Source organism: Poeciliopsis prolifica, unplaced genomic scaffold, assembly GCF_027474105.1.
Source record: "Poeciliopsis prolifica strain line A6 unplaced genomic scaffold, Auburn_PproV2 SCAFFOLD031, whole genome shotgun sequence".
In the NCBI taxonomy this organism is placed as follows: domain Eukaryota; kingdom Metazoa; phylum Chordata; class Actinopteri; order Cyprinodontiformes; family Poeciliidae; genus Poeciliopsis; species Poeciliopsis prolifica.
In genome coordinates this window covers 671,114-698,636 of record NW_026562406.1, presented here as the reverse complement: position 1 = coordinate 698,636, position 27,523 = coordinate 671,114, and the positions used below count along the sequence as shown (strand labels likewise).

Here is a 27,523-nt window from a genome sequence, read left to right as displayed (position 1 = left end):
TGTCTCTAATTGTGTTGTTCCGGGTACTCCTGCAATAAACACGCAGCAAGGAAAAAAAAAAAAAGAAGAAAAAAAAAGTAAGAAAAAAAAGAAAAGAAGAAAAAAGGAGGCTTGGCTATTTTCCCAGAACTCAACTTATCTACACATCATCTCCTTCTCTTTTCCAGACCGTATTGATCAAGCCCGGGCTTTACGTCAGTATTGATAACTTTGCCAAAGCAAAAAAAAAAAAAATAAAATAAAATAAATAATAATGAAAAAACAAATAAAATAAAAAGCGATTGTCCTTTTAATTACTGCAGGACGAAGAGGATACACTTTGCTTTTTTATGTATTTTTTAATTTTTTTTAAGACGCGAAAAAATACAGTTTACTGGCCCCCCCTCCTCCTTTTTTTGGTCTTTTTTTTGGTCCTAAAAAACAAAAAAGAAAAATGCCGGCAGCCTGGTCCGGCTCATCACTGGACTCTTACATTAAGTACTTTTCTTAAGAACAAGAGAGAAAAAGTGGGACCAGTGACCGAACACGCTGTTTAACGAGGGGGAATCCAGCCCACATATTTATTGCAGCCGCCGAAAAAAAATCTCCTCAATATCCCCCAAGATGGCCGCCGATGTAGGATCGATGTTTCAATATTGGAAGAAATTTGATCTACGGCGGCTCCAGGTTAGTGCTATTCTCACCTTTCTCCGCGCGTTTCTTCGGCGACATGCCGCCTGACGGGCGTCCCGACGCCTGCTCGCTCGATTCGGGCGAGCAGAAGCGGGGAGCCGGCGCCGTTCGCATTGATAGTTATTAGAAATTGATCCCTGTTCTGCCTTTGTTCGGTTCAATCATTGATCAGCGGTGGAGCGACCGGCGGAGCAGCGCAGCCTCAGTGTTAGCCACGCCGATCTGGGATCAGCACCGCGGACAGCACTGCTGTTGAACACGCGTTATCCTTTCTCCCGGTTGTATGATTTTGTACTCTTTATCCCCCCAGACCAGCTCGGCCGCACTTAGGCGTCGGGAAACTTTTAATGCGCCTCTGAATCGCTGTTCCTGGACGTAGCTGCAACTTTTCTCAGGCAGCTCCGTGTGTGATGCGGCTCGCCTCGACGGCCGCAGCGCTGCTGCTCGCTTCTCCCCGCGAGCTGCGGGGAATTAAGTTCTAATTAGCGGCTTTTTGGACCGCGGAGGGAGAAAGTTTCCTTTCTCATTTGGAAAGTTAATTGTTTTTTTTTTTTGTTGTTGTTGTTGTTTTTTTTAGCTGCTCGTCGCAACACTCGGACGGTTTTTTTTTTGTTTGTTTTTTATCTGCCTAGAATAATTGAATCGAAACAGCGTTACGGTCGTCTTAAATCGCGTCTTTCCGGTGTTTGAAGGCACGCGCGGCGGACTGCGTGGCAGCAGAATGTCTCTGAATAATGGCGTGGAGACTGTGGCAGGTGAGCAGTTTGTTTGTATCACCGCCGTCATTTAGCCTCCTCTGTGAAACAGCTTCATATGCGCCCCGTGTAGCCTGCTGTAGCCTCAGACACACAGTCACCCAGCTCAAAGTTGGCTTTATAAACCACGGCGCTGACAGGCTGGGTGGTTGTATCCGCTGGTGTCGGGGTCCAGCTCGCTCCTCTCCTCTAGCCGCATAAGGGCTGCTCTGGCCGGCCAGGGCAGGGTGGTGGTGGTGGTGGTGGTTGGCGGTGGGGGCTGTGTAATTGTATTCCCCGCTAATGTTTGTAAATCAGCCTCAGCCGGCGCAAGGGCACCGTCTCTGCCGGCTGATTGATGTTCTGTAACATGAGAAATGACAACAGCGAGGCAGTCCCGCCCGGCTCCCGCGGAAAAAAACCAGACCGAGGAGCAGACATGAGACCCGGCGGCTCTCCGTCCCTCGATGGGTCGGGTTGTGCTCGCGCCGCTGGCTGGACCTTCTTCTCCTCCGGCCTGAGATAGAGGCACAGGGCCGGGGGCGGGGATGGAGGAGCTGCTATTGTTGCGGTGCACACTGATAAAACAAGCTGCTTGGGTTTAGCCCATAAAGACTCTGTGACAATTCCAGTACCAGTATGCTTTGACAGTATTTCATCTCAGAATGTGTGCAACTTTAAGAGCTCAGACTCTTAAAATAAGAGCTGCATACATTTGATCAAATTGGAGCCATTTTGGTAATTTGGTCTGTTATCCCATGATAAAAAGAAACAAAATCAAATTTGACCAAGGTTAAGTTAAGAAACCTTACTAGACTGATTAAATCTAGTCTACCAGGTGACATGCAAATTTCTTCACTGAAGTGTAATCATTAACAATAGCGCTATTGCTAAGCTAAAGATAAACAATGGATGCAAATGTTTACTCTTGCTCCAGCATAGGAACATGTTCAACCTTAAGTATTACGCCAATTCTCAGCTTCTACCACAGGCTGATGTTCATTCGTAATGTAGCAGGTATAAACAGATGCACCTCGCTGCCTCCTCACCAGGCACGGCCAACAAAAGTATTAGACAGACTGAGCAAACCTGTTCAGCTAAATTATTATATTTAGGTGGGATCTCATCAAAAATAATCTTAGCTTTTAACCAGTTACAAACCAACAAGTGTGAATAAAGTGTCAATATTGTGACTAATATTGAATGCCCTCCAAAATTCCTTTTTGTAGTGCGTTTTCATGTCTTCCAGTTCTAACTCCTGCTTCGCCTGGTTTCATAGGAAAAGTTTCTAGACATTAGTAAGATGAGATCTGCCTCTGAAGCCCTGGAGCTAAATCTAAGCTACCGTTCCAGGGAGTCTGAATCAGCGTCATGGAAATGGAAATGGAAGACCTGTCGTTTGTGTTCAAAGTGCTTACCCTAAATTCTGATGTAAAAATGATTTTGAAATTACTTGGAGTGGTAAAAATCTAGTCTGAAGGCATGAATGCTATCGTATGGATGAATCTTTTCCTGATTGATGATTAGGTAAAAGGCAGATAGCCTTTTCTGATCGACATTGATTTCCAGTTTTCTTTTAGGTCTGACTGGCCAGTGTCCATTTTTTGAAATGCATAGAAAAGAAAAATAAATGCAGCAGATTGTTCGGTAAGGGTCATAGTTTTGAATTTAGATCTTTCCCCAATCTATGCAACAAAACGTGTCTTAAATCATTATCTCAAAAGTGCAAAGTACATGCTGATAGCTGATGTGTTTATAACCTGAAAATGACGGGAGTTTTTAGTTTTGATGCATTTAATGGCTACAGGATATTTGAAATGATTATCTGATGACATGATTAGAGGTGGTCAGGGAAGAATTGGGCAGATTTTCACCTCTGATTAATAAGTACAGCTCTGGTTTTTTGATCATAACTATGAAGCTCTGAGCTGAATCTCAAGCTAGTCAACTGGATATATTTGAAAACGTATGACTTGAAAGTAAAAACAACAACAACAAAAAAACAACCCTGGAACCTTGTGGCTAAAGCAGAAAATATGTTTTGTTTGCAGTAAATTGTAGTGAAATCTTCAGATAGTTTGGGACAACAAACTTACTGTGTTTGTTGATATTTTTATTTTAGATTTCTTGGTTTTGCTCTTTTCATCGTTGACTGTGGAGATCTGCTATGTTTGAATGCATCATCACCTTTCTCATGTTGCACAGTGAAAGTCATCAAGATTTCTTTCTATCTCTGCTTCACAGTACCACTTCGACACTAAGTTCACTGCCTTGATACGTTTTCCATGTTTTATATACATATCAATTCAATACTTTTCACAGAATAAGATTTAGAAATGGCAAATCTGCAGAGAGTTTGAAACCCAGAACTGAGCTGGGACAGAAAGCAGTTGTGTTTTTGTCTCACTCGATGTCAATCGTCCAGCTAACCCTCATCTGTACAACTTAGTGATACGTTTAAAGTAGCGCCGAGTGCAGGTCTCTGGTCGATCGCAGGTCTCTGGTGGATCGCAGGTCTTTAAAATGACTGACTTTATTATTCTGGTTTTGGTTGGTAACGTATCTTTTCTTAGTCAGAAAAGTTGCTGAATGTAGTCACAAAGTTTCTTAGGTTGCAACAGCGGAGATGACGATCGTTAACCGCGCACATGCAGACGGGATGTGGTGGTGGGTGGGATTATCACTTTACCCTCTCAAATGACCTTTACCGATTGGATTGAAATACAAATCTCTGCCTGTCCCCCAAAATGAAGGAAATTCCTAATTTAAAGCCGTGGTAAAAGCTCTGGAATCTAGACTCACTGTGTCTAAATGTTTCTTGGTATGTTTTGGGATGTAATGCTCTAATCTTCATTGCAGGATGTTGCCCTGCAACTTTTAGACAGTTGTTGGGCAACTGTCTCAAACACGGAGGAGTACTACAGAGTTCTGCTAATGACCTAATTGTGTGACTCTGTTGTCTCGATTCATGTCTTTTCCTTCCTGGTAGTCCAGAAGACTTGGTTCTGTTGGGGACCAAAGTTGCAACCTTTGTTTCATTTGCAGCTGCTGCTGTTCACTTTCATGGTACTTTGTGTCAAATGATCCAGACTAATTGAAAAACCTGCTCCTCTCCTCGCCCGGAGAAGACACGAGCGCAACGTCCTCCTTCACAAAATGCAAGCAAAAACAGAGCCGTGTTTGGTTTTAGTGGTCGTAGGAGTTCTCGTCTGTCTTTGGCAAAAGACCACGAGACATTTTCCCCCGCCAGCGCTAGGCTTGTGCGCTTGTTTTGGTTGTATTTACCCAGCATGCCCTACGCTTTACTCCACATACTGCTTTTGGAGCGGGGTCCTCCTGGTGTTCAGATATGCATTCAAACCGCGCCAGAGATCACTTCAACTGAACCCAGACTTGAGTTTTTTAGACTGACCAGAGTTCACTGTTTTCGGTCCACATCAGAGTTCAGTCACACAGTAAAGCGGGATGGCGTGAATTCTTGAAGTGCTGAAACGATTCGCTTTCCTTCCAACAACAGACATGCTTGTTCAAACTCAACTCGCTGCAGCTCTTTTAAAAGTCAACTCGCAGGCTTCTGGTTGTAAACACGCCTGTATCTCAAATGTGACACCTTCTGCTACACGTGTCAGAAATCAATTAAAGCACTGATTTCTCTTTCAGTCATGGTCGGAGCCAGTTGTCGCCACAGCTGTCTCACCTTCCCCCTGTCCCCGTACAGAGCTTCGTTCTCACTACATCCGCGTCCACCTGCGAGCTATTCGCCCTCGCGGCTCGCACCGGAGCGTTTATTTTCTCATTACAAGTTATTATATCAGCCAACTGAGTGTGCACTTTTTTTCCTTTTTTTTTTTAGTGTTTGTGCAGTGGATTTTTGCCCCCGAGTTGCACAGGATGAATAATTCACCTGCAGGGCTGATGAAAAGAAGGGCAGGGAAAGTGCGAAGCGCTGAGGTGGAGTGACCTTGGTTCCCGCTGGCTGCAGGTCGCCCGGCCGTTGCTGTGGTAATCATTCACACCAGCCAGATGGCATTTCCGTGGGCGAGCGTGAAAAGGACGGGTCAGGGTCTGCGCTGCCAGGTCCTGCCTGGCCCGGAGACAACTCGCCGACCGGCGATGTACCTGGAGAGAGAGAGGTTAGAACTGCAGGAGGAGTTCTGGCCTGCGAGGTCACAAGGAGGACTGGCCGAGTAAAACTCAAAATACGGTTTGATCTGTGAGGCTTTACAGGAACGTAACCCCCTTTTTATGAAGTCAAACATCAAGGATTTTCAAGGATTTCGTCAAAGGAGACGAAATTCCCTCTTGTTCCCTCTTAAAAACTTTGGCCTGGCTGGCTACCCTTACTGAAAAATCTGTCCTCTTTTTTTGTTTTTTTTCGTCCGCATCGCAACGCCGCACTCGTATGGTGAAATAACGCTCCGCTTCCCGTCTTCCGCGGCCCGGCCTCCAGCCTCTCTTTCATGAATCTCCGAGGCAGCGCGAAGGTTTTTCAGATCAGGAACAAAAAGCTTGTGATTGTACTACATTTAGCATGACTCAGTTGCTCTGGTGTCAGCTCTAATCCACACACAGAGACAACAGTATTGCCAAACAGTGAAATTGCTTTGCAGCCTGTGAGCCTCGCTGCCTCCGCTGCCAGCCTGCTCTGTGTGCTGTTTGCCAGAAATCTCTCCTACTCACACACACACACACGCACCTACACACACGCACGCAAGCACACATTGCAATCTTAAATTGGCTGTGAAAATCGCTCTGTTTCCCTTTCATTCATGCTTTCATATATTTGTTTGCTGATATTGTTAATGTCACATGCATCAGTCTAATCTCATTCTGCTGGAGAGCAAAGGAGTCCGCTGTCTCTCAGATCTCGTTTTATTTATCATAATAACTGTCATTATATTTCTATGCTGTGAGCGATTATGGAGAAGCTTTAAAGATGACCCTTACACGTGTTGGCTCATTATCTATTTTTGTCTACTTCTGTTGTCAGGTGATTTAAATAAGGCAGATAAGGGGATTTGATTAAGTGCAGAAGCTGCAGCACGCCTTGCCAAAGTATGAAAACTTTTCCGCAACTTGACGACCACACACTTCAGAGTACATGTAAGGTATTGTATATATTTGAATGAGAGGAAATCTGAAAAGTGTGGCATGCATTTCTCTCTACCAGCTTGTGCGCCCACAGACTGAAAACTGGGTTTTATCAGGGTTGAAGGCACATCACTATGCTGCCACCACCGCAACAGACAGATTCAAAAGTACTTTACTTTTGAATGTCGGTGTAACTCTTATTAACTCAAAATTCTTCAGAGTTATTGTAGATGGCAGGATAAACAGTAAACAGGCAACACTTTTATAGCTGCAGATGCGTCCTGTGCTACAAATGATCAAGTGTACTCTAAAGGAATGCTGTGTTGCTACATTTCAGGCAATAGAATTATTTGCTTACTTTGATCTTTTACTGCATTTCTGATATTGTGTTAAAAAAAAGGCTTACGTGATCAAATGAAAAATGTGCAGAATGTGCCAATTAAAAAAAAAATACAGCCAATTGACCAATCTTCAGAATAATTGATGACTCAAATAATCGTTAGCCGCAGCTCCAATTTGTACCCGTATTGTGACAAAACGTGAAAAAGTTCAAGGTGTGAGCACTTGTGCAAGGCCCTAATCGAAACATCACGTCACGGGGTGCAGCGTGTTTGACGTTGTCCATCTTTTCCTGACAACTGAGCAGCAAACGAGGGAGAAGCGCTGCTCCTGCAGGATGATCCGGGGCAAATTGAGACGTGGAATCCAGCAGCCGCAGCCGTGGATGCATGAAACGGCTGGAGCATTAGAGAGTGAGAGGAGTGAGACGGAGTCGAGCATTAAGCTGTTTAACCTCTCCGCGTAGCATTAGTGGTAGAGACTTCAAAGCAGATGCTTTGGCGTTGGAAGCAGAATGACAAATGGGTTTAGAGACAGCCGCGGCGAGCATTCTCACAGGAAGACTAGGCCTGTCATTAATGTCAGCTTAATCACTTTGACCTTCCTTCAACTAGATTTCCATACCTATCCTATCATTTTGCTGTGCTTGTGCTCCTGCTTTGTGGCTGCAGGATGCTCAGGAGCTGCTGTTCATTGGTCCAATATGTGCTTTTAAACTGCTATGTTAAAGTTTGCTTCTGTTGTAAAAGTTTCTTTACTTTCTTTTATTTTTAAACCTACTGTTTAGATTATTCCACCGTCACAAAATCAAATGATTAGATTATTTTTTTTCATTTATTGATGTTATTTTGCTCATGAAAGCAAACAAAACAGGAAGCATATTTTAAAGTGAACTAACCCCCCCAAAAAAGTAATAACAGGAATAAAAAGAAGAAAGTAATAACAACAAATCCGAAAGGGAGTAGAAAGAAGCAAATGCTCATTTAATTTTACTCAGTCTATATATTACGTATAATATATGAGTTCACATAAAAAAACGTTTGCTTTCCAAGGTTTAGAGTTGCAAAAAATGTCCAGAGTTACAAATATTACGCCTTTCAACCAGGATGTCTAATTTTAGGATCGTTTAACTTTTGAAAACATAAAACAAAAATACATTCCAGTTACTGAACAGATGAGACTTGTTTCAAACAAATGACTAATTCTGGAGCAGAATCTGTAGAGCCCAAAACAAGAGGTAGCTTTCTTTAGCTGTACTTACTAAAGGCTTGTATCCAGATATAGATTCACTGAGTTCATCACTAATCAAGCAAAAAAAAAAAAAAAAAAAAGCCTTGAGCCATTTCTTTCTAAATTAAAACAAAGTTTAAATTTGGCACATTTTGACCAAAGGTACTCGTAACCTGAAAGCCTGGGGGCTTTTTCCTTCAAAGAACTGTAGAAATTATTATTATTTTTTCATCCCACCGAGGCTAAAAGCACAGAGTACAGCCACATTCAACAAAGTTTGAATATTATAGAAAGGTTCCTTTGTCAGTAACTGAATTCACCAAGGTACACACTTTCTATGAAGTAATAGTAATCAGTTAATTATGAGGACTTTCTGCATACATCTAATGAAAACACTAAATTAGAAGATTGGGATATTACATCAGACCAATAAAACCTTTAATACAGAAATATGGGCTTTATGGGAAGCATGTTTAGTACCTGATTGAAGGTTTCTATTTTCAAAAGGTACTTTTAATCTGACAAACTATCTTTATCAAAACAAGTATTCTAATTTATGGAGATTATCTGTATTATACTACAATAGTTTTTGCACAATTTAAAAAAAAACATGTTAATTTCACAGTTATTTAGTTGCTGGTTCCATCTTGGAAAATAGAGAGGGTTCAGGACGGGAGCCAGTCAACGATCTCAGTTTCTGGAAGATTGTAAGCTAAACCAGTGACTGTAATGCATTAACATTGTCAGTTGGACTCCTCTTTGGCTTTCGTACTTATTTTTTCTGTAGTCCTCCGATTTGCTCGACTTTCCACTTAACTATGTGCTTTACGTACAGTCATCTGTAGCAGTTTGACATGTCCATTTGAAATTCAGATTTTTGAGATCGAGTTAACAGTGAGCTAACAGATGGCGCCAATACTCCCATTTAAAAACGCACAGCAGCAAAAGAAAAATGCAGGTTAGATCTGAAGCAGAAAGGAAAAGAACAAGACAGCTGTGGGAAGAGCAGACATTTTCTAAATTTGAAGAGTTTTCCTCCCCAAAGTTCCTGAAAACTACAGATGGTGCCTTTTATAAAAATGTTTTTTTTTTTGTTATTTTGTTTTTACATATTTGTTAAAATTATTACAATATCCTGACAGTATAATATAAAAGAGATCATCTCTGAAAAAGGACAGCTGCAGCTCTTCACTGCTGAGGCTGCTGTGAATGACAGGCTTGTTAGCAAAGCCACCAATGATGATGGATAAACAGTTCTTCTGAACATCAAGTAGTTCCTTTACCACTACCTAACTTAGCAGCACATACACTATTGTTGTTGACAGCGGTAACACCCTCTTGACTCTGATTGGTTGTTTCTGACCTATTGGACCGGGAACTGTGCATTTCTGTAGATGGCAGTAGGATCAAGAAAGGAGGTAGAGCTCTTTCTTTTTCACAGTTCATCTCAAATACTGTCACAACTTGAATGTTTTCAGAAATAAGCTAAAAATAAAACCCTTTTTTTAAATATATATATAAAAGTTTCATATTGCAGCTTTAAAGCTGCTTACCTAGTAAGAAACTACTGTCGTCCTTTCTTGAGCTTTCCTTGGGCTTAGATGCATAACAAACCGGCACTTTATCGTCCCCTTGTAGGCTGTAAAGAAAACTACATCTGTGTGTGGGAAGCTGTGCTTCCATGTTGGCCAGGTCAGCAGCAGCAGTACGTGAAGACAATCAGGCATATTTTATTCATATTCACTACCAAAAAAAAAAAAAAGCCGTTTCTTTATCGTATAGTATCAGCATTATAGATCTGGGTCATTAGAAAAGCCCAGAATAATTTCATTGGAAAACAAATGGTGGTCCTTTGCAACCAGAGGTGAGTAAGTATCCATTTATATAATGCAGAAGAGCTGGAAATATAGCCAAGATTTGGACCTATGCCTTGTTAGTATTGATCCCAAACTGCTGTGGCCAAGGGTTGCCAAAAACTACTGTCAGTAAACCTCCCTTATGTTTCACATTAATCCTTCTGTTGGGCTGAATTTTTCTGTTTTAGAAGCTCACTTCTCTATTCCTTTCCTAATGTAGCTCACTAGAGGTGGGGGGAAAAAAAAACCCTGCTATGCTTTCCGCGGTTAACAGGCCACCCCCCGAAAGTTGACAGTGCTTCATAGCAAAAGACGACAGATTTTTCATAACGGCGTGTTCTTCATGCTGCCGCCCCAAGGCGGCAGCCATTGCTTTGCAGGAGTAAATAACCAGCTTTAACAAAACTTCAGGGACACATTAGTGTGCTGGAGGATGGCTCCGTGGCGGCAGGGCGGCCTCTTCTTCCCCGTGCTGAGGCAGGCGGAAGCATCAGGAGGGGGGAGGTAATAGCTCATCGGCATGGGTGTAAAGCTGTGTCCTCTCTCCCCGCTGACAGCCCGGTCCCCCTGCCCAGTAAGTCCATATCGAGCTGCGTTTGCCACCGCGGCCTTGGCTTTATTTGTTTTCACCGTCTGACGCCACAGCAGACGTATTGAGTTTTTTTTCCGTCTTGTTCAGTTTACTAGAGTTGCTATGAATCCTACAGCCCTGTGTCTCCCGGTCTCTCCACCTGATACGCCTCGCTTAGATTTGGCAGAGGTTCATTCATTGTATTTTACTCAAATGTATTTTGGTCAATAATAAAAATAGCTGCATGCCTTTTAGGAGCATAGCAATTTAGCCGATTAAAAGTGACATGAGATTGTTTCAGTGTTTTTGAGGAAGCTGGGAATATATTTTTCTTAAAGAAAAATCTTTGTCATTTTGTAGGGATTGTATGATGGAATTTCAAATACACATACTTTATGGTGCATTGAGGTAACATAAAAACCATATACCAAACACAGTGTAGAAACTTTTTCTAAAATAAGTGTTGCTTGCGGCCTTAGTCAGAATGATTACAGACTATTAAGTTTTTGATTTGTTCATCAATAATTATTGATTTGTAAATCAATAATTCTGATGATTAGTTAGTAAAAATAATTAAAAATTTGCACCTTCTGCAGATTTTGCATTTAGCAGATTAAAGTCGCAGTTTATAACATTTACAAAAATGTATTTTGTTTTACATTTTTGTTAAAATTGTCACCGCGTTGTGACGCATAACATGTGAAACAATCTCTGCCCAGTGCTGTTGGTGCTAGCTGCAGAGTTAAACCACTTGATCAAAAACAACCAATCAGAGCATGAGGAGGATCTTAGCGCGGTCAGTGACGTTTGTGTCAAATTATGCATGTTTGAGAAACCCTTCAATCTCCATGGCAACCATTCAGCTGTGCAGAACACCTGGATGGACCAGCTATGCCTTCGAGGACGAAACTCTTTCTCAGAGCTGCAGTTTCCAAGCTTCCAAACCTTTGCTTCACAGAGCATCTCTCTCCTGTGACTCACCCACTCAGCTCCTTCAGAGTAGCCAGCAGCAATTAGCAAAAACCTGGTGGAAGTGAACATCAGCTGAGCTCATAATTTGAGCTACTTTTCAGTGAAATGCTGGTAAAAACGTTAAAGGGTTAATAGAGGAGCCATGCTGTTCCTGAAAGTGGAGTTTCAGAAAAAGGAGTTTTTAAAGAGACAGAGGCCCAATTTACAAGTTCTAAATTACAAAGTACAGTTACTTTTGTCATTTTTGACACATGTATTGCCTTTTTTAAAACAACTGAAGTAAACATGGTTACTTGACTGTGCAATAAAATGGCACTATGTGCATGAAAAACACGTAATCCTGCCCCTTTAAATACAGCTTCAAAGGATTCTGTTGGCAAATCAAAAACTGCTTCCTTCCGTAGTTCAAAATAAGAGCTTCAGAACAGGATCATGTAAAACCATAAAAATAAGATCATATCTTTTTCATCAAAGTCACATGCTGGCAGTGAATGGACAATGCTCTACACACACAGTCTGGAGTTTACCTATGCAGATCTCATCCCTCTCTAGTGTTGTCCTTCCTGTTGTGTAGGCGCCGGTCATCATGTGGGGTTAGCACCACAGAGTGCAGGGTGCTCACTAGATCATTGTCTCACTAACCTCCTCCATGTTGTCTTCGGGAATCTCCGCTGCTCTCATTAAGTGCTTCTGCACAGTGTTTACCGGATGAGAAGGAATATAGCAATCTTGCGCATCTCGCTGGTTTGTACGACCCATTTGTCCTCATTTAAGTCAGATGAGGGAAGACCCCAGAAACGTGTGGGGGAGGGTGGTCTTTTGAGTATTAAACCAGCATTTGTTATTACTAAGCAGATATACTCTTATTTATCAAAATAATATGAAAGGTGCATTATAGCAAAGGTAGATGGATCAGGGTTGTTGTCTTTGTGCAGCTGCTATCCCCCCTGCGCCCCCCACACACAGTTAATTACTCTCTTATTCATCTCCAACAATGGGAGGGGGTTGGAATCTTGCTTCTTCTCCGGGAAAGATGCAGACTGGGACCCCAGAAGCAAGCAGAGTTGCTTCAAGAGGTACAGTTTATCATTTTTAATGGAGAGGTACAGGAAGTGGAGACATGAAGCTGCGCCCTGTGATTTATACACTGCCTCAGTCGGGGGGAGATAAGAGCAAGTCTGTCTTCCTGTCCTCACCTCCGGTTTGCAGTCGCTCCCGCTCAAATCACCCCCCTCCACCTCCACCACCTCCACATTTTTTGGTGTTCTCGGCTCATCTTGAGAGCCGCGAGAACGCACTTTGTCTGAGCCTCTCCGGGGAAATAAGGTGAAGAATTTACCTAACCATCTTATTTTATTTAACAAAGGTCTGTTTATTTATTCAGTCTCCAAAATTAATGTGAGCAATTATACAGTGCTGTGAAAAAAAAAGTATTTTCCCCTTTAAAGATTTCTTTTGTTGTCAAAGATGTTTGAAATCATTACATCAGGGTTTCCCTCAGTGTAATTTCAGTCTGGCGGCCCACCAGGTTTTACTTGCCTTCCCACCAGGGAAGTTGTTTGTTTATTTTAAATAGAGTTTTTTTTTTTTTTTACGCTAGTAACAGTGACAGTGAAGATGGATTAAGCCACCAGGATTACAGCGTATGCATTGAGCTGGCTGTGACTGCGCCTGCCTGTTAGCCTTGCACGCTATTTAGTTACAGATTTGGATGCCTGCTTGTGTGCCTCCAAATTTTTGTACCCTTTAACATTTTTTAACACAAAAACATGAACCGATGGTAGACTGCCCTAGCATTCCTAGCAGTTTTCTGAAGACTATTTTAATATCAGACAAAGACAACCTGGAGGTTTATATGAATGTTTTTATTAACCTTGCGGGGAAAAAAAGCAAAGCAACCTGGGTTCAATTGAAAAAGTATTTACTCCCTATACATAAGTGCTTGTGCCAGCCTATGGTCACAAGTTTTTCTGTCTTTCACATCACCATGTTGGATTTTTGCCCCGTTCTGGTTTGTAGAAAAGAGAAAAGCTCACTAACATGAACACATCTACTGGACAGCTTTTAAAACTCCATCCCCAAATGCTGTTTCGAATATGCCACACCCATAGAGGGCAGTGTAGCCTATGTTAGCCAATTGGACTGCTTTAATACGACTATGAGTCCCTGTTAAGAATGAAACATGATGTCTGGATAGGATGCAGCTGCTCCAACATGGAAACCCATTCTGCGAAGCTCTCTGCACACTGTTTTCTTGAGGTCCACAGTGATCCACTCTGCAGAAAGTTGCCGACCTCGTCGCACTGAGTGCTTCAGCATCCGCTCACCCAGTTTACATAGGCTACCACTTCGTGACAGAGTCGCTGTCGTTCCCAAACACTTTTGGTTTTTTATAATGATTGGAATATTTAGGAGCGTGGAAATTTCACGACTGGATTTGTGCCACAGGTGGCGTCCTGTCAGATCCACGCTGGAATCCGCCGAGCTCCTGAGAGCGAGCCAATTTTCACAAATGTTTGTAAAAACATTTGTGAAACGATGCTTAATTTTATACACCTGTGACCACGGGAAATAATTGGAACACCAGACTCCCATAATTTCAATTGGTGAGCAAATACTTTTGACAGTATAATTATATTTATAATCACACTTGTATTTTTTCAGAACATTTTCTGTGTACTCTGGTAGCCATGCAACAATTCATTGCAAAATTCACTTTTTGTGTCTGTGCAAAGACAAAAACTCTTTACTTTTTCATATCTGGAAAGGTTGTCTTGAGTGTTCTAATAAATAAACTGAAACCTACTTTATATTTTTGCATTTAATTGGGTAATCTTCATATAATAATAAAAAATGTTTAATGCTAACATTTAACAACAAAAACGGAACAAATCTATTTCACAACCTTATTCTAGTGTACAGAAGCCCAGGTAAATCAGATGTACCTGGACTCCATTATCCGCTGTGGTCCAGTTCATTGTGCGCTGTTGCACCCTGAAAAAGCCCAGTGATGTCACACCGCCATTGTCACCTGTTCATTTACTTCGGTAAGGGAGGGAATTGGGGTATTGATCAGGGTTTGCAACTGTGTTAACAGCTCTGCTGGTGTGTAATATCGGCCTTGAGGCTATAACGTCTGCGCTCGGCCTCCTGAGTGCTTTCCGGACCTTGTAGTCGTAATTAAATATGCAACTTTTGATGGCGTCAGGGTCACCGTTTTTGAATTGGAACGTGGTCGCGCTCGCCCCGTCTCCTCAGCCGAGAGGCATTTTGAACGTCAATGGGAAGGGGGGAGAAAAAACGGTGAAGAACAAAAGAAGCGAATTGAGATCCTTTCCTTTTTCAATTTTCCTTGTTAGGCTCCTGCTGCATTCCTCCCTATAGTTTCTTTTTTTCTTTTTTCCAGATGAGTTTTATAATATTTTCCTCCCTCCCCCTTTCCTCGCTCCTCTCAGCATCTCTGCCTCTTTTCTCACTCTCTCTCACTTCTCGGCAGTTTTCCCCAGACAGGTTCCACAGTGTTTTAGAGGGGATGGATTTAATTGCTCTGTGGGGATTGGTTGGCTGTGCCGGGCTCGGCTGTTTAATTAGTGTACCCTGCCGGGATTGGTTTAATGCTTCATGATCTTGAAATTGTCTGATTGTTCAGCCCTCTGGGGAATCTCCCTGCCTACGTAGGACAGCAGGTTTAGCTAAACATTGCTCCAGGCTTTTGCTGTATGCAGCAGGAAGGAGATAATGCCTAAAGAAGCGTAATGTGGCTTACCTGGAGGGGGGTCAGCTAATGTGACAAAATGGGGAACGTCCATGTTATTGTTCTTGCATACTTGACTGGAGAAAGTCTCCACAGACTTTTGGTGGGATGCGTGTGTTTAAAATGCTTCATCTGGAAAAACGCTGACTGGAAATGATCAAACTGACTAATAATGCAGTGCCAATATTTGTAATAAACCAGCACATGGGTTTTAGCTGCAGCAAGGCAGAGCAATTTGCTTTTCCTGGTGCTTTTTGTATAATTTTCACATTTATTTCTGGAATGGTTGGCATGATTTTTGGTATTTTTTTAATTTATTGATTTTTTTTTTTTTTACATAACTCTCACCTTGGGCTGGACATTTATTGTATCATTATCATGATAAATTAGTTATTATAACAACATTTTGATTGTCACAATAAATTCTAATTAATTCTTAAAAAACACTAAAACTGTCTGAATTGCCAGGATTGTTAGTGTTACTATTCTTCTATTGTTATGTGACTGGTGTCCTGCAGAATCATATTACAAACAGGAATGTTTTTCAAGCGACGCATTTGTGTTTGTGGGGCTCCGATTGCTGTGCATGTGTTCACAGCCATAAAGTTACTTAAAAAAATGCCTGCAACGATTAATCGATTATTGAAATAGACGTCAACTAATTTAGTAATCGATAAATTAAGTGAATTGTACACACTCAAAAAAAGGCCATTTGCTGAATAAAGCAACATATTCAAAGCAGAAATTGATCCAAAACTGTACAAAATAGATCTACATTTTTTCTTAAAATGAAATATATTTTAACCAAAAGCCCTAACACGGCTTAGTTCAGCTTCACCCAATTTAGATTTACTAAAGGAAAATTTTACAAGGTTTCTCCTAGAAAACTTGTTGAAGTTCATCCAACAGTCGGTCCATTGTGTTTTTGGGGTAAAAAAAAATGTTTGAAGTTGACAGGAAATTTGGAAATATCACTCGATTATTATGTGTTATGGAAAGATTGGGAGATTAATACCTGAACACCAACTATAAAAAAATTAATAAAATGCAAACATTTTAAGAAGATAATCAATGCTTAGCCTGGTGGGGGCACAAATAAAGCCTGGTGACCCGCCAGGCTTAAAATACACTGGGGGAACCCCTGCTTTGTTGTTGCATTCTAGGCAATAAAATTATTTTTCTATTTAACAAAGGAATTGGCTTATATTTTATTTGCATCTTTAAATGTACTTCTAATATTGTTTAAAAAAGGAAAAAGTGGTTAAATAAAAACTGTGAATGTAAAATTGTTTATCCGAAGAATCGTCAGAATAACAGGTTAATATATTACTAAAATAATCGTTAGCTATTGCCCTGAAAAAAAGTAATAAATGCTTCTTAAAGTCGCTTGTATCGTCATCCCAATACTATCACAACATGTCGTGATGGAACTGCACTTCCGTATCGCCCAGCCCTTCTCTCGCCGTCGTGTTTTAAATTTCTGCTGCAGCGAGACATCCCGCTCTCATCCTGACATGAAGTGCCTGATCACCTTGACTGAGCGGAGGGGAGGAAATTGCATTTGCAAACGGGCGCCGGTTCGGGTCTGCGTCCCCGCTGCGGCCTTCTCCCGGGTGCCCTTGATTTGGCGCAATGAAACTCGGCGCCGCGTCCTGGAAAAGGGAATCACTTCTGTTGTGGCGGCGCCGCCTGGTGCTCGCAGCGTTCTCCACCGAAGGCTAAACTCATTCCGCTTCATCAGCCCGATCAAGCCCACTCACTCAAAGAACTCAACCTTGAAGTGCATAAATCTCTAGTGGAGGATAATAAGAATACCTTTCCCTGCCTTTCTGCCTGGACTTGTTTGTCCTCACACAGAATGAGGACTGAGTGCTCCAGCGCAGAAATGATTACTTTTTGTCTGAGAGCTTTCTCCATTAGGAATCCTCCTGGTAGATGGAACACAGATTTTGCTCTCTGGTGTTGTTGATCAGATGGTCTTTGTGGCAGCCATGACTATGGGGGTGCAGGGAGGGATCAAGGGGCGGTGCTTTGTTTGGGACTTTGTTTACACCCTCTGAATCACCTAGTGGGTGCATGTGATCGCTAAGGTGACACACTCCGTAGCGTGTGTTACTCCCATATGAGAGTTGCACCCATCCCTGATCTCTCTGGGGGGAGATGCCCTGATTACTGAGTGACTTTGTGCTGAGGCTGAGGGCCCTCTCCAGTTCTGAGGATTGTTTTTGTGGTGATGACTGGTTGAGAGTAATGAGACCAAGGCGGGGCAGACACATTTTTTAGAGTTGCACCAATCAGAAATTTCGTTTTCAACCAACTCTGGTTCTTGAAAAGCTTTAACCTTCCAATGCCAATTCCAGCTGATTTCAGCTTCGTTTCAAAGACTGTAATGTAGGTAAGCATTCAGAATATAGTTTTAGTCACTCCTACAAATGGACTAGAAGACTAGTTGCATATGAGCAGAGATGATGTCACACTGATGTGCAAAAGCGTCGTTTATTACTAAAGCAGCATGTTAACAATTGGCACAGCCATATAGTGTCACTAAAACTACAAAATGTACAAACCCTAAAGAAAGTAGGTCCTCACCTTTGAAGTGGGGTTGCTATGTGAAATAGACTTTTTTTTGTTTTTTTGGCTTTACATTATGTTACAATATTATTTCCTCAAAAACATAACTGGAGTGTTGCTTCATTTCTTCATACATTTTGGAGAAATCCTTGACTCTGCCATGGCAACCGTTTAGGTGTCTAAACACTTGCTTATACAATGCAGCATTTATTTACCCAAGGCTCCACCTCTGACCTGCAGTCTCCAGCTGAGTTTTTGCCTCACAGAGCAGCCCTTCCCCATAACTCCCCCACTCAGCTCCTCCAGACTAGTGGCAGCAGCAGTTAGCAAACACCTGGAGAGGACTGCATGTCTGCTGAAATCATCATACGACCTACTTCTCAGTGCAACGCTCCTAGGAACAGTTGTAAACAGCATCACTTTGTTGTGATGACTTCCTAAAGGCGGAATACGAGAAAGGATTGAAGCTTCTGAAAGAGTCAGAGGCCCAATGTCGAGGCATCAAAGTTATTTTTGACATTGCATATTCATAGCAAATAAGGTAACATGAGTTACTTGATTGTGCTATAAGATGGCACTATATGGGCAGAAAAGACATAATATTGTCCTTTTAGCTGCAGAATATCAAAAAGGCTGACAATATTTCAAAGTTCTCAATGTTTGAAAGCTCAACAGGATAAATAAAATAGTTATCAGCTCTATTACCCACTTGTTCTTCTTCCTTTGGAGCCTGAATGAAGATCAAACATGTCTCAGCATGTTACAGTAATTGCAGTTTTCTTTTAAATAGCATTAACTTGGTTTTAAACACTTGAATGATGCTGGAAGTAGTTAACTTTGAGTCTTTTTTTCCTCAATAACTTCCATACAAAAGAATGTGGTTGTTGCGCAATCTAGTAACGCTTATTTGCGCTGTGTTCATTGATTGGGATAAAAGTTAAAAATAAGTTGAATTCGAGGTGCATCTCCACATTTCTCTGATTCTCAAAGATCAATTGATCAATAAGTTTTCAATTCATTTAACATTGGAACTGGAAGACATTTTAAATATCCCAAATAAACAAACAAAACGAGAAATAAAATGAATTATGAAGTTTTTGTCAACAAAATTGTTCTTCCAATGAAAAGAAAGGGCCAGTCGAGACCAAAACACCAGACTGAAAACTTTTGTCGTCCAGTTTTTGGTAGGGAGAACGAGAGAAAAACAATAAATAATGCAAATGATGGCATTTGGTGCAAATAAACCAGTGATTAGTTATAATTCGTGCGCTTCATTTCTTTGCTCAAGTAGTCTGGTTCTTTCGTGGCTCTGGAGAGGCTCATTGTTGTGTTCCCCAGGCCAACGGTGGATCACAGTCAAAGCCAACAACGCTGCTCTTTCATAAATAAGCCCCAAGACTTAATATTGCCAGCTTGGCTCGCCTTCAAAGATAAAAAATATTATTACTTCCCAAGCCCACCTCCCCCCGCCCCTCCGCCTTTTGGGCAGGGCGTGAGTTCAGCGTCCGTCTAGACGTGCAGCATCATTAACCCGCCGTGACCTCGGTCCCTGATGAATTTCCTCTCGCATCCCCTGCAGCCCGGCGTTAGCAGCCATTCCCCTGTCCGCCGGGAGTCGGGCGCTGGGTTGTGGGGTGCTCTTCTGGACCGGCCATTAGAGCCACTAGCCTCTGCTGGCAGGCATTAATAGGCCAAGTGGCCGGAGCCTCTTTCAGACTGCTGAATAATTCAGAGCGTCTGGGCTGCGTCTAGTCCCGAGGTGCAGGGAGACGCAGGGTGCGGGGGGGTTTAGGGGTTGGGAGCGGGCTTCTCGGAGGTTCAGGGGTTAATAACAGGTCTGCCTCTGTATCAGCAGCTGCTGTCACCCCCTCCCTCTCTTTTCCCAAACGCCTAACAAACACCCCCGACCCCACCTCACGTATGAAAGAATCCTATTCAGCTGATTAGATTTTTCAAAATGGATCAATTTTTAATCAGCGGAGCATCTGACTTCGGTCAATAGCTCTGTGGCTGGGAAGACAGTTGCCGGACAGCCATCTTTATTTACAGAAATGTTTTTTTTTTGTCTTACTGTATGCAGATGGGTAGGCTGCAAACAACTAACTCAGATCATTCCACTTCCAAATAATCTCGCCTCGTGACGTAAATCTGCCAGATCCGACCCGGAGCAGGTCCAGTTGGATGAAAGAGCTGAGAACCTTCATTCACAGCCAACCAGAACCACATCACGAGCTGCATTCCCGCTTAACAGAAAGTTGCGCGAATTTAAATAGCGAAAATAAATTCACTTAATGAAAACACAGTGATTTCGAGAGGTGGTCTTTCGGACGTGTTGAAGTAGATTTATTTTTTGTAAAACTGCAATTGAAGCACTTTTTTTTTTCAGATCACTTGATCAACAGCTGGATGTTAAACCGTCACAATAAGGATTGAATCAATTACTTACACAATAAATTAAAATGAGCTTTGTACAGCAATCGTTAAAGAGATCCTCCCTTTTTAATATCATCAAAGCTGCCACTTCTATTTGTTTTCCCTGTTCAAGCTGAATGGTTAACATTTTTTGAAATGCCTTTTAGTCAGAAATTTCTTAATCCATTTAATTTATTTATTGTTTACTATTTTAATTTGTATATTGAAAATGTTTTCCAATTGCAGTGTTAAATATTCTTTTGATTAATTTAATTAATAATTTTTTTTCTAAAAATCTTTAATTGGCTGTACTGGATTATTATGCCATTGTTATTACTATTATTGTATAAGTTGTAAATGGTCTTAAAATGACAATATTATCGTTTATGACAGTCATTTTTGGGACGTTTCATCGCCCAGCAAAATTGATGTTGCTACTTTTCTCTTGGAGAAAACCTGACCTAACCCTGCCAACGTCTCTGATTGGCTGATAAATGATGACACCATGGCTGGATTATAAATATATCTCATATATTTGTTTACATCCGTCACTGCCCTGATTTTTAATGACTTATCACGTGAACAAGTCTGTTCATGTGTGATTTTTAATTTCATTTCTTATTTCATGGAAATACTGCAATTGCAAAATTTGTGGGTTGTTTTCCAACGTGAGCTGAATACAGACAAACGATTTGTGCACATTTTTAACAGAAACACAGCCACTGAGGGCCTGTCGAAAGAGATTACCTGCCTGGATCAGGATGAGAAGGAGTGAGGAGTCGACTCACTGGATGTAATACAGCCATCAAAATTTCATTGGCCTTTGGGGAGACCCTAACATGTTAAATAATGAGGAGCCCGTAAACTTAATGTCGAGAAGCTCTCTGGAACTGCTGACGGTGCCTAGTTAGGATGTGGTACGCAGGCTGAGTTATTCTCCTTTGGACTCTGATCCTTGTCGAAGCCCGACTGCTTTCTGAACGTCCAGCTCTCTCAGATATTATTTATGTGATCACTTCAAGGACCTCTTGATAAGATCAGAGTAAAACATACATAAAAAATACAAATAAAATGTTTACAGTAGATGGTACGGTCAGGGATATACAGTTAAAAGTTGACATTTAGGAAAATCTTGTTTTCTGGAACAATATTGAAAGCCTGTCTAAAGATTAAGAGGGTTAGACTTCACATTATTCAAATCAAATTCTTTTTTTTTCTTAAAGTATTTTCTGTTTCATGACATTAAAGCTACAATCTTTGCTGTGTTTTCATTGGGATTTAATGAGAGAAACCAACACAAAGTAGTGCATACTTGTGAAGCAGAAGGAAAGTACAATGATGCTCTAGAAAAGATGTCTCCCAGCTTTACACATTTTTAGACTCTGTCATCAGAAACAACCAACCAGAGCCAGGCGGAGGGTCTTAGCTCTGTCAATCATGCTTGTGTACAGTGTGTCAGAGTAAAGGTCATTAATGCAAATTCAAGCAACCCTTTTCCTGTTTCCTTTTGTAAGTTTTTATCACCTAATTTGCTACCCTAAATGATATTGAAGTTGTTTTGTATTTCAGTCAGAATTCTGTTCATGCAAGTTATTACAGATGCTGAAATGAAATCCTGCATATAGGAAGCTGGCTTCATCATATATACAGAAAATAGAATAGCTCACACCGTGTACCCCTTCTATCAGCAAAATGTTTTAGTAAACAAGGTCAAATGGTGCAATGTAGTCTAAAATCAATAAGTCTCTCTCCTGGTGCAGCCAAATCAATTTATCAGAGATAGAAAAAACAAGATTAATCAATGTTATGACAATACAAACACTTTTAAAAAATATCTGTTTGTAATGTGTTTTGCTCTTTTCTATTTCAACGTTTCAACAGCCTCCACAGCCCAAAAACATCAACTAAAGTGGAGTGAAGCAAAGCTTTTTAAAGACTAGAATACAAAATGTCATTTTCTGTCTGAGTTTGTTTTCTAAAGAAGATCATACAATGCCTAATAGAGCATATCATTTGACATCCTATTGATGCCAAATAAGTTATGGCACTATTGTGGTATTTCATGTTTTTAATATCGCCTTTTGACATTCCTCAATAGTGAAATACTAAAAGGGATAATGGAGAAGAACTGTCAGGCAGCGTTGGAAAGGCAAAAATATGATTAGAAATTTCCACCTGCAGGAATCCTAAAGCAAATCTGTCACCAGGAACAAGAAAAAAAATAATTCTCTTCACAGTTCATATGAGCAAGTGGTAGTCGATGAACAACAGCAGCATGACTCTTGGCTACCTAACCTATCTCTATTTCATTTCTAACGGTTCGTTGAAAATCACCTAATATATTAGTCTATGGCTTTGTAGAACAGTTGCAAACTGTGGGAAGAGCAACCTGCTGCCAATTCCCAATATTCTGTGTACAGTATACAAAATATTCTTATTAGATATTGACAGGGTGACATACCCTGACGTCACGCCTCAGTTCTCTATTGATTTGACACCATATTGACAGAATCACATATGGATGTGGTGCTCTGATGAGTCCTTGATGTGCCATGATGTGAGCCATCAGTTTGCAATAAGTTCGCTGCATGAACTCATTTATATAATATTTTGGTCACCTGATGACACCGATTGACATTTTGGACAAAGAGCAAGCCGTTTTATAGGTGTATATATTAAATCACACGATGAAGTGGGACAACTTGGATTTTTATTTCAGTAGTAAGATCAGAGTTGAGCCATTAAGATAGTCAAAAAAAAGTCAGATATGGGTCAGATTTGCCGGGTGTGTGAACGGCAAATCTGTACAAGACTGTACTGTACCTTTACAGTATAATCTGTAACTTTATTCCACAAGAATCTGTCCTCCATACTTTGTCGCAGGCCATCTTTACCTTCATCTATAACTAACTTAAAAAAACTTGGATGCATTTTTTTCTGGATCAGAAAAGCCTGCTTCAAAAATGCACACAACTCTAGAATATGTACCTTTAATCTCATACCTTAAAAAAATATTTACATTCCGTGGAGGCAAATATGTCAAGTCGCGTGCAAAGAAATTTTGACACGATCTAACAAATGTAACATAACCTTTTTGCTATATATGCTAACATTAAGTGTGGTATACGATGCAATGCATGAAAACAGACAAGTTGATTTATAACACCCTGCAAATGACACAGATCACATGGTGTCATGTTTGCTCATTAACATGATGGAGTCAGCCTGCTTCATAATGAATAGCTTGGTGCTGGAGCACACAGGATGAATGACAGGCTCATGCATAGACTTAACTCTGCGTGGCTTTCTGCTGCTTGGAGCCAATGTCATCGTGCTTCCTTGTGTCATCTGTTGCAGCACACCGTATTTCACTTTTCGAGAAGACATTCAGTCATCAGTACAGATTTATTTATTTCTTTATATATACATTTATATGTAGTTTGTAATGTCGTCAGTGGTGTACACCATAATTCAGGACAGATAAAAGTACATCTTTTTGTGAGTATAGATTAGATGCTCCAGTTTCTGACTAAAGCTAAGCATTAGAGAAGTATGACTGGGATGGTGTAATTTAGAAGTAAGGCTTTTGGAAAGCTCTGACTTGACTTAAAAGACCCTGTGCTCTGTGTATCTTCCCTTTTAACATCAAACTTATGCAAAAAGCAGCAATGCTTTCACTAAGGAGTGCTGTTTTTTTTTTTTCTGCTCGGTAATGAAAATGTTTTGAATCTCTGCTGTTGTGCCAATGGCGTATTTTTTCTCCTCCTTTTTGCTCTTTGATAATAGAGCCGGATAAACTGGCTGATTGTGTGCCTGCAGTTGTGCACTTTCTCTGCTTTCCTCTCAATACCTGGTACTTCTGATGGGCCCAACTTTCTGTTTATGTAGAATTACGGCCTGATTTATATCATGCAGAATGGCGGCTGATGTGTGTTGAGAACAGCTTTGAGGATCACCGGTCAGCAGGTACGGTGCAGTTTATTGCCGAAACGGTTAATCGGAATGATCGTGATGAATCAATTTTATTTTATTTTTAAAATAATCATCAAATAATTTAGTTATAGATTAATCCTTTTAGAGTGTACAAACTCAAAAAAGACCATTTGCTGAAAGGACAATGCTCTTGAATAAGGGCTTAAAAGACTTGCAAAAGGAAGCAAATTAAATTCAAGTTTACTCACTTTTTGTCTCAAAATCAAAGTTGTTTTAAATCTCAGGCATTATGACTACAGTCACCCATAAATAATAGAGCTTTATTAGCAGTGGGTGTTACTGATGCCTTTAAAAATGAAAACCGGAGCAATTACATGATGTGGTACATCTTTAAGACTTTTGGTCTAATCCTATGACTCTTGAGGTTATCGTACAGCAATAATTTCATACCAGCCTATGCCCAATCATCCGTAACATTACCCTGATTATTATGCTCCTGGTGAACCAGCTGATTCTCATCTGTACATACGGTGTTTATTAAAGCCCTCCGCTTCCCAGACCAACAGCGCCACTGGTGTTCAGCTGATCTCTCGTCCTCCAGCACAGTGTCGCCGTTGTCCGTTTGGCCTGTTTAATATGCGTAGGCGGTCATTGAGGGAGTCATTTTGGACCCGTGTAAACGAGTTGGCTACAATGATTAGCTCGAGTTCCAGAGGAAGTGTCCATCATTTATGTTGGTGCGTTTGGAGACCATTGTCCCTCCCACACATCGTATCACTTCAGGAAGACGCTCCCTGGAAAAAAAAAAAACAAAACAAAAAAAAAAACACCAGCACCAGCGTAAATATACTGTAAGTGGAGTAACTTAATGGGAGATTTTGCATGGCTAATTGCGAGTATGGATTGAAGGTCCATTAAGAGACATCAGAGTCCACCATACAGTTTGAATAAACTCGAGATGGATTGATCCATTGACTTCCTGGCTTTTCTATCCCGAGGACTAATTAGAAACAAGGAGCGAATAGCGGTTTTGAGCGTGATGAAAATAAAGTCATCAACATCCCTTAACTTTTTCTGATGTCGGAAAATTTTTTATTTATTTTTTTGTTGTTTGTGCGCCGTATGTGAGCACTGCTTGAGGGTGGCACCGCCGAGGTCCGGTGGGAAATATCAGGGTTATTTATTGGAGCCTTTTTAGCCCCAGCTCAATAGCGGCGGTCTGATGGCCGGGGAGCAGAGGGACTATCTGGAAGAAGAGGGCGGAGGAGGAGCTGGAGCACTGGCGTCAGCCCCACTGACAAGCTCTTATTTACCGTCCAGATCTATGACTCATTTTATGTACCTAATCGTAAAGCACTGAGATTTATCAGAGGTAACGGGATGGTGGGGAATACCCCAGGAGACTGGCAGGTCCAGCCGAGCCCGGCCCAGTTCTCCCCTCCTCCCTCATACTCCTCTGACGGGGCATCAGGTTCGCTCTACCTGGCCTAGCAAGGCCACGGTCTTCTGGGAAAACGGGGAGTGTTGCAGTCCAAATGAGGAAGTCCATAACTCAGATACATATAGACAGCTGATGGGCTCATCTAATAAAGAACAGGGTCGTAAAAACCCCAAGGCCTAATGGATCAAGAACAGCTTATTGGTCACGTAGAGGGACCTCGGTGCAACGAGGAAGTTTGGGGCATTAAAGAGGAAGACGATACGTAATTCATGTTCTAGTTTACCAAATCATGGTTTGTGAATTTCAGTCTCTTTTCCCCGGATTATTAATAATGCATGTATTTCAAACGGGATGAAGGGGGAAATCTAAAGGTTGACATCCTCAGTTAGCATCTTCTTCCTCCCCTCCTTTCCTCATGTCTGGTACTCTGGTGCTGGCAAAGGGGAAGTGAGTGGAAGAAGTTATTCCAAAGCTGTCTGTGTTCTGACGGGCGGCTGTTTTTATATTCCTGCCGAAATGAAAATTAAACTTTCATTGTTGTGCATGCTGTTTAATCCAATAACGATCTGATGTAACAAACTGCCGCAATATCTCCCGGCATACTTAATCGGAGCGGACTTAGCCCTGTCGCTTTATATTAACCTCCGCCGCAACAAGAGAAGGGCCTCGCTAATCTGCCATTGTGGGCTTTGGCAGCGTATAGCTGGTGCAAAACAGATTTGGCAGCGAGCGCGAAAGTAAAGGCTTTATAATGACAGCAGGGCCTCTCTGCTATTTCAGCTAATAATGTCAGAATCTAATAACGCAGTGGCCCTCGGAATTAGATGGGAGGTAAATGGCTGGGAGTGGTGTTGATGTGGAGAAGGTTTTTGGGGAGGGGGGTGGCTTCAGTCATATCCACCTCATCTCATTATGTCATTCACTTTTTAAAATGCAAATTGGCAAATAATTTAATCCCTAATAGCCTTTAAATTTCCCCACCCAAGCTCTGAGAACGGGCCCCCACAAGATGAGCTTTGTGTCTCTTCTGTGAAAAAACTTGTAGACATGGTGCGTCTCTTCCATCTTTTGGTTTGCTGTTATCTTAGCGAGAGGCGCAACAGAGAAATTAGTTGGTAAATAGATTTGGACGATTTTCAGTTTGACTGAGTTCTGCCTAGCAGCTCCGAAACTCAAAAATCCAATCTTCCTTCAGCCCATTAACCCAGATACGTGACAGAAACAACCTTTGGCGTGGAAGTTGTTATTGAGGGAGGAGGGTTTAAGGTGCTCACCAGCCCTGTTTAATCCACTTTAATCCCACTCCAGTCCGTTTGCCTGGGAAGTCTGGATCGTTTGGAGAGGTGTGAATGTGTAATCGAACCCTGATACGCCAACAAACCTTTGTCTCAGTTCGGTTGAAGGGAACTCTCATATAAATATGAATGCCAAGTGGACCGGCGACCACTCCAAAGGCATTCTGGGTAAAAACAACCAAAACAAACGTGAGTCCAGGAAGACGTCTTTCACATAGAGTTTTACCTCTCACTAAAATCTGATGACACTCCATTTTTGTTTACATTTTGTGAATAGAGTCGTCTTTTCATGATGTTTCCTGCAGTATTCATTGGTGCAGCGCCAACACAGGTATGGAGGTGAACTGGTTTTTCTGAGTTTGGATCATTTGATCAGTGCAGTGGGAAAGCGAATCACACCAACTGAAAGTGTATCTGGTCCCAATTAACAAAGTCTACCGGACTATCAGGTGTGAAAACACCTTTACGGTTGGTTCTTTTCAGCATCACTAAGGTGTTTAACAGCAAAGTTAAACAGTACGGAGCTGTTAAAAATGATCATGTATTTTGTAAAGAGGAATGTCAGATGTTCATTTTATTTTGGTGGCTACAGGTCACTGAACTCTGTCTGGTTTGAGTAATTTCACTCTTTCACCATTTTGGACTTGTTCAG

General features: G+C 41.4%; 1 protein-coding gene across 1 annotated transcript in view; it reads left to right on the top strand.

Annotated features, from left to right (window-relative positions):
* The first annotated feature begins 579 nt into the window (after positions 1-579).
* The window catches only part of cux2b (cut-like homeobox 2b), a 127,576-nt gene continuing 100,632 nt past the window's right edge, over positions 580-27,523 (top strand). Inside the window, exon 1 of the mRNA XM_055050799.1 lies at positions 580-666. Coding sequence (XP_054906774.1) covers positions 604-666 — 63 coding nt within the window. The 5' untranslated portion in view covers positions 580-603. The remainder of the gene's footprint in view (positions 667-27,523) is intronic.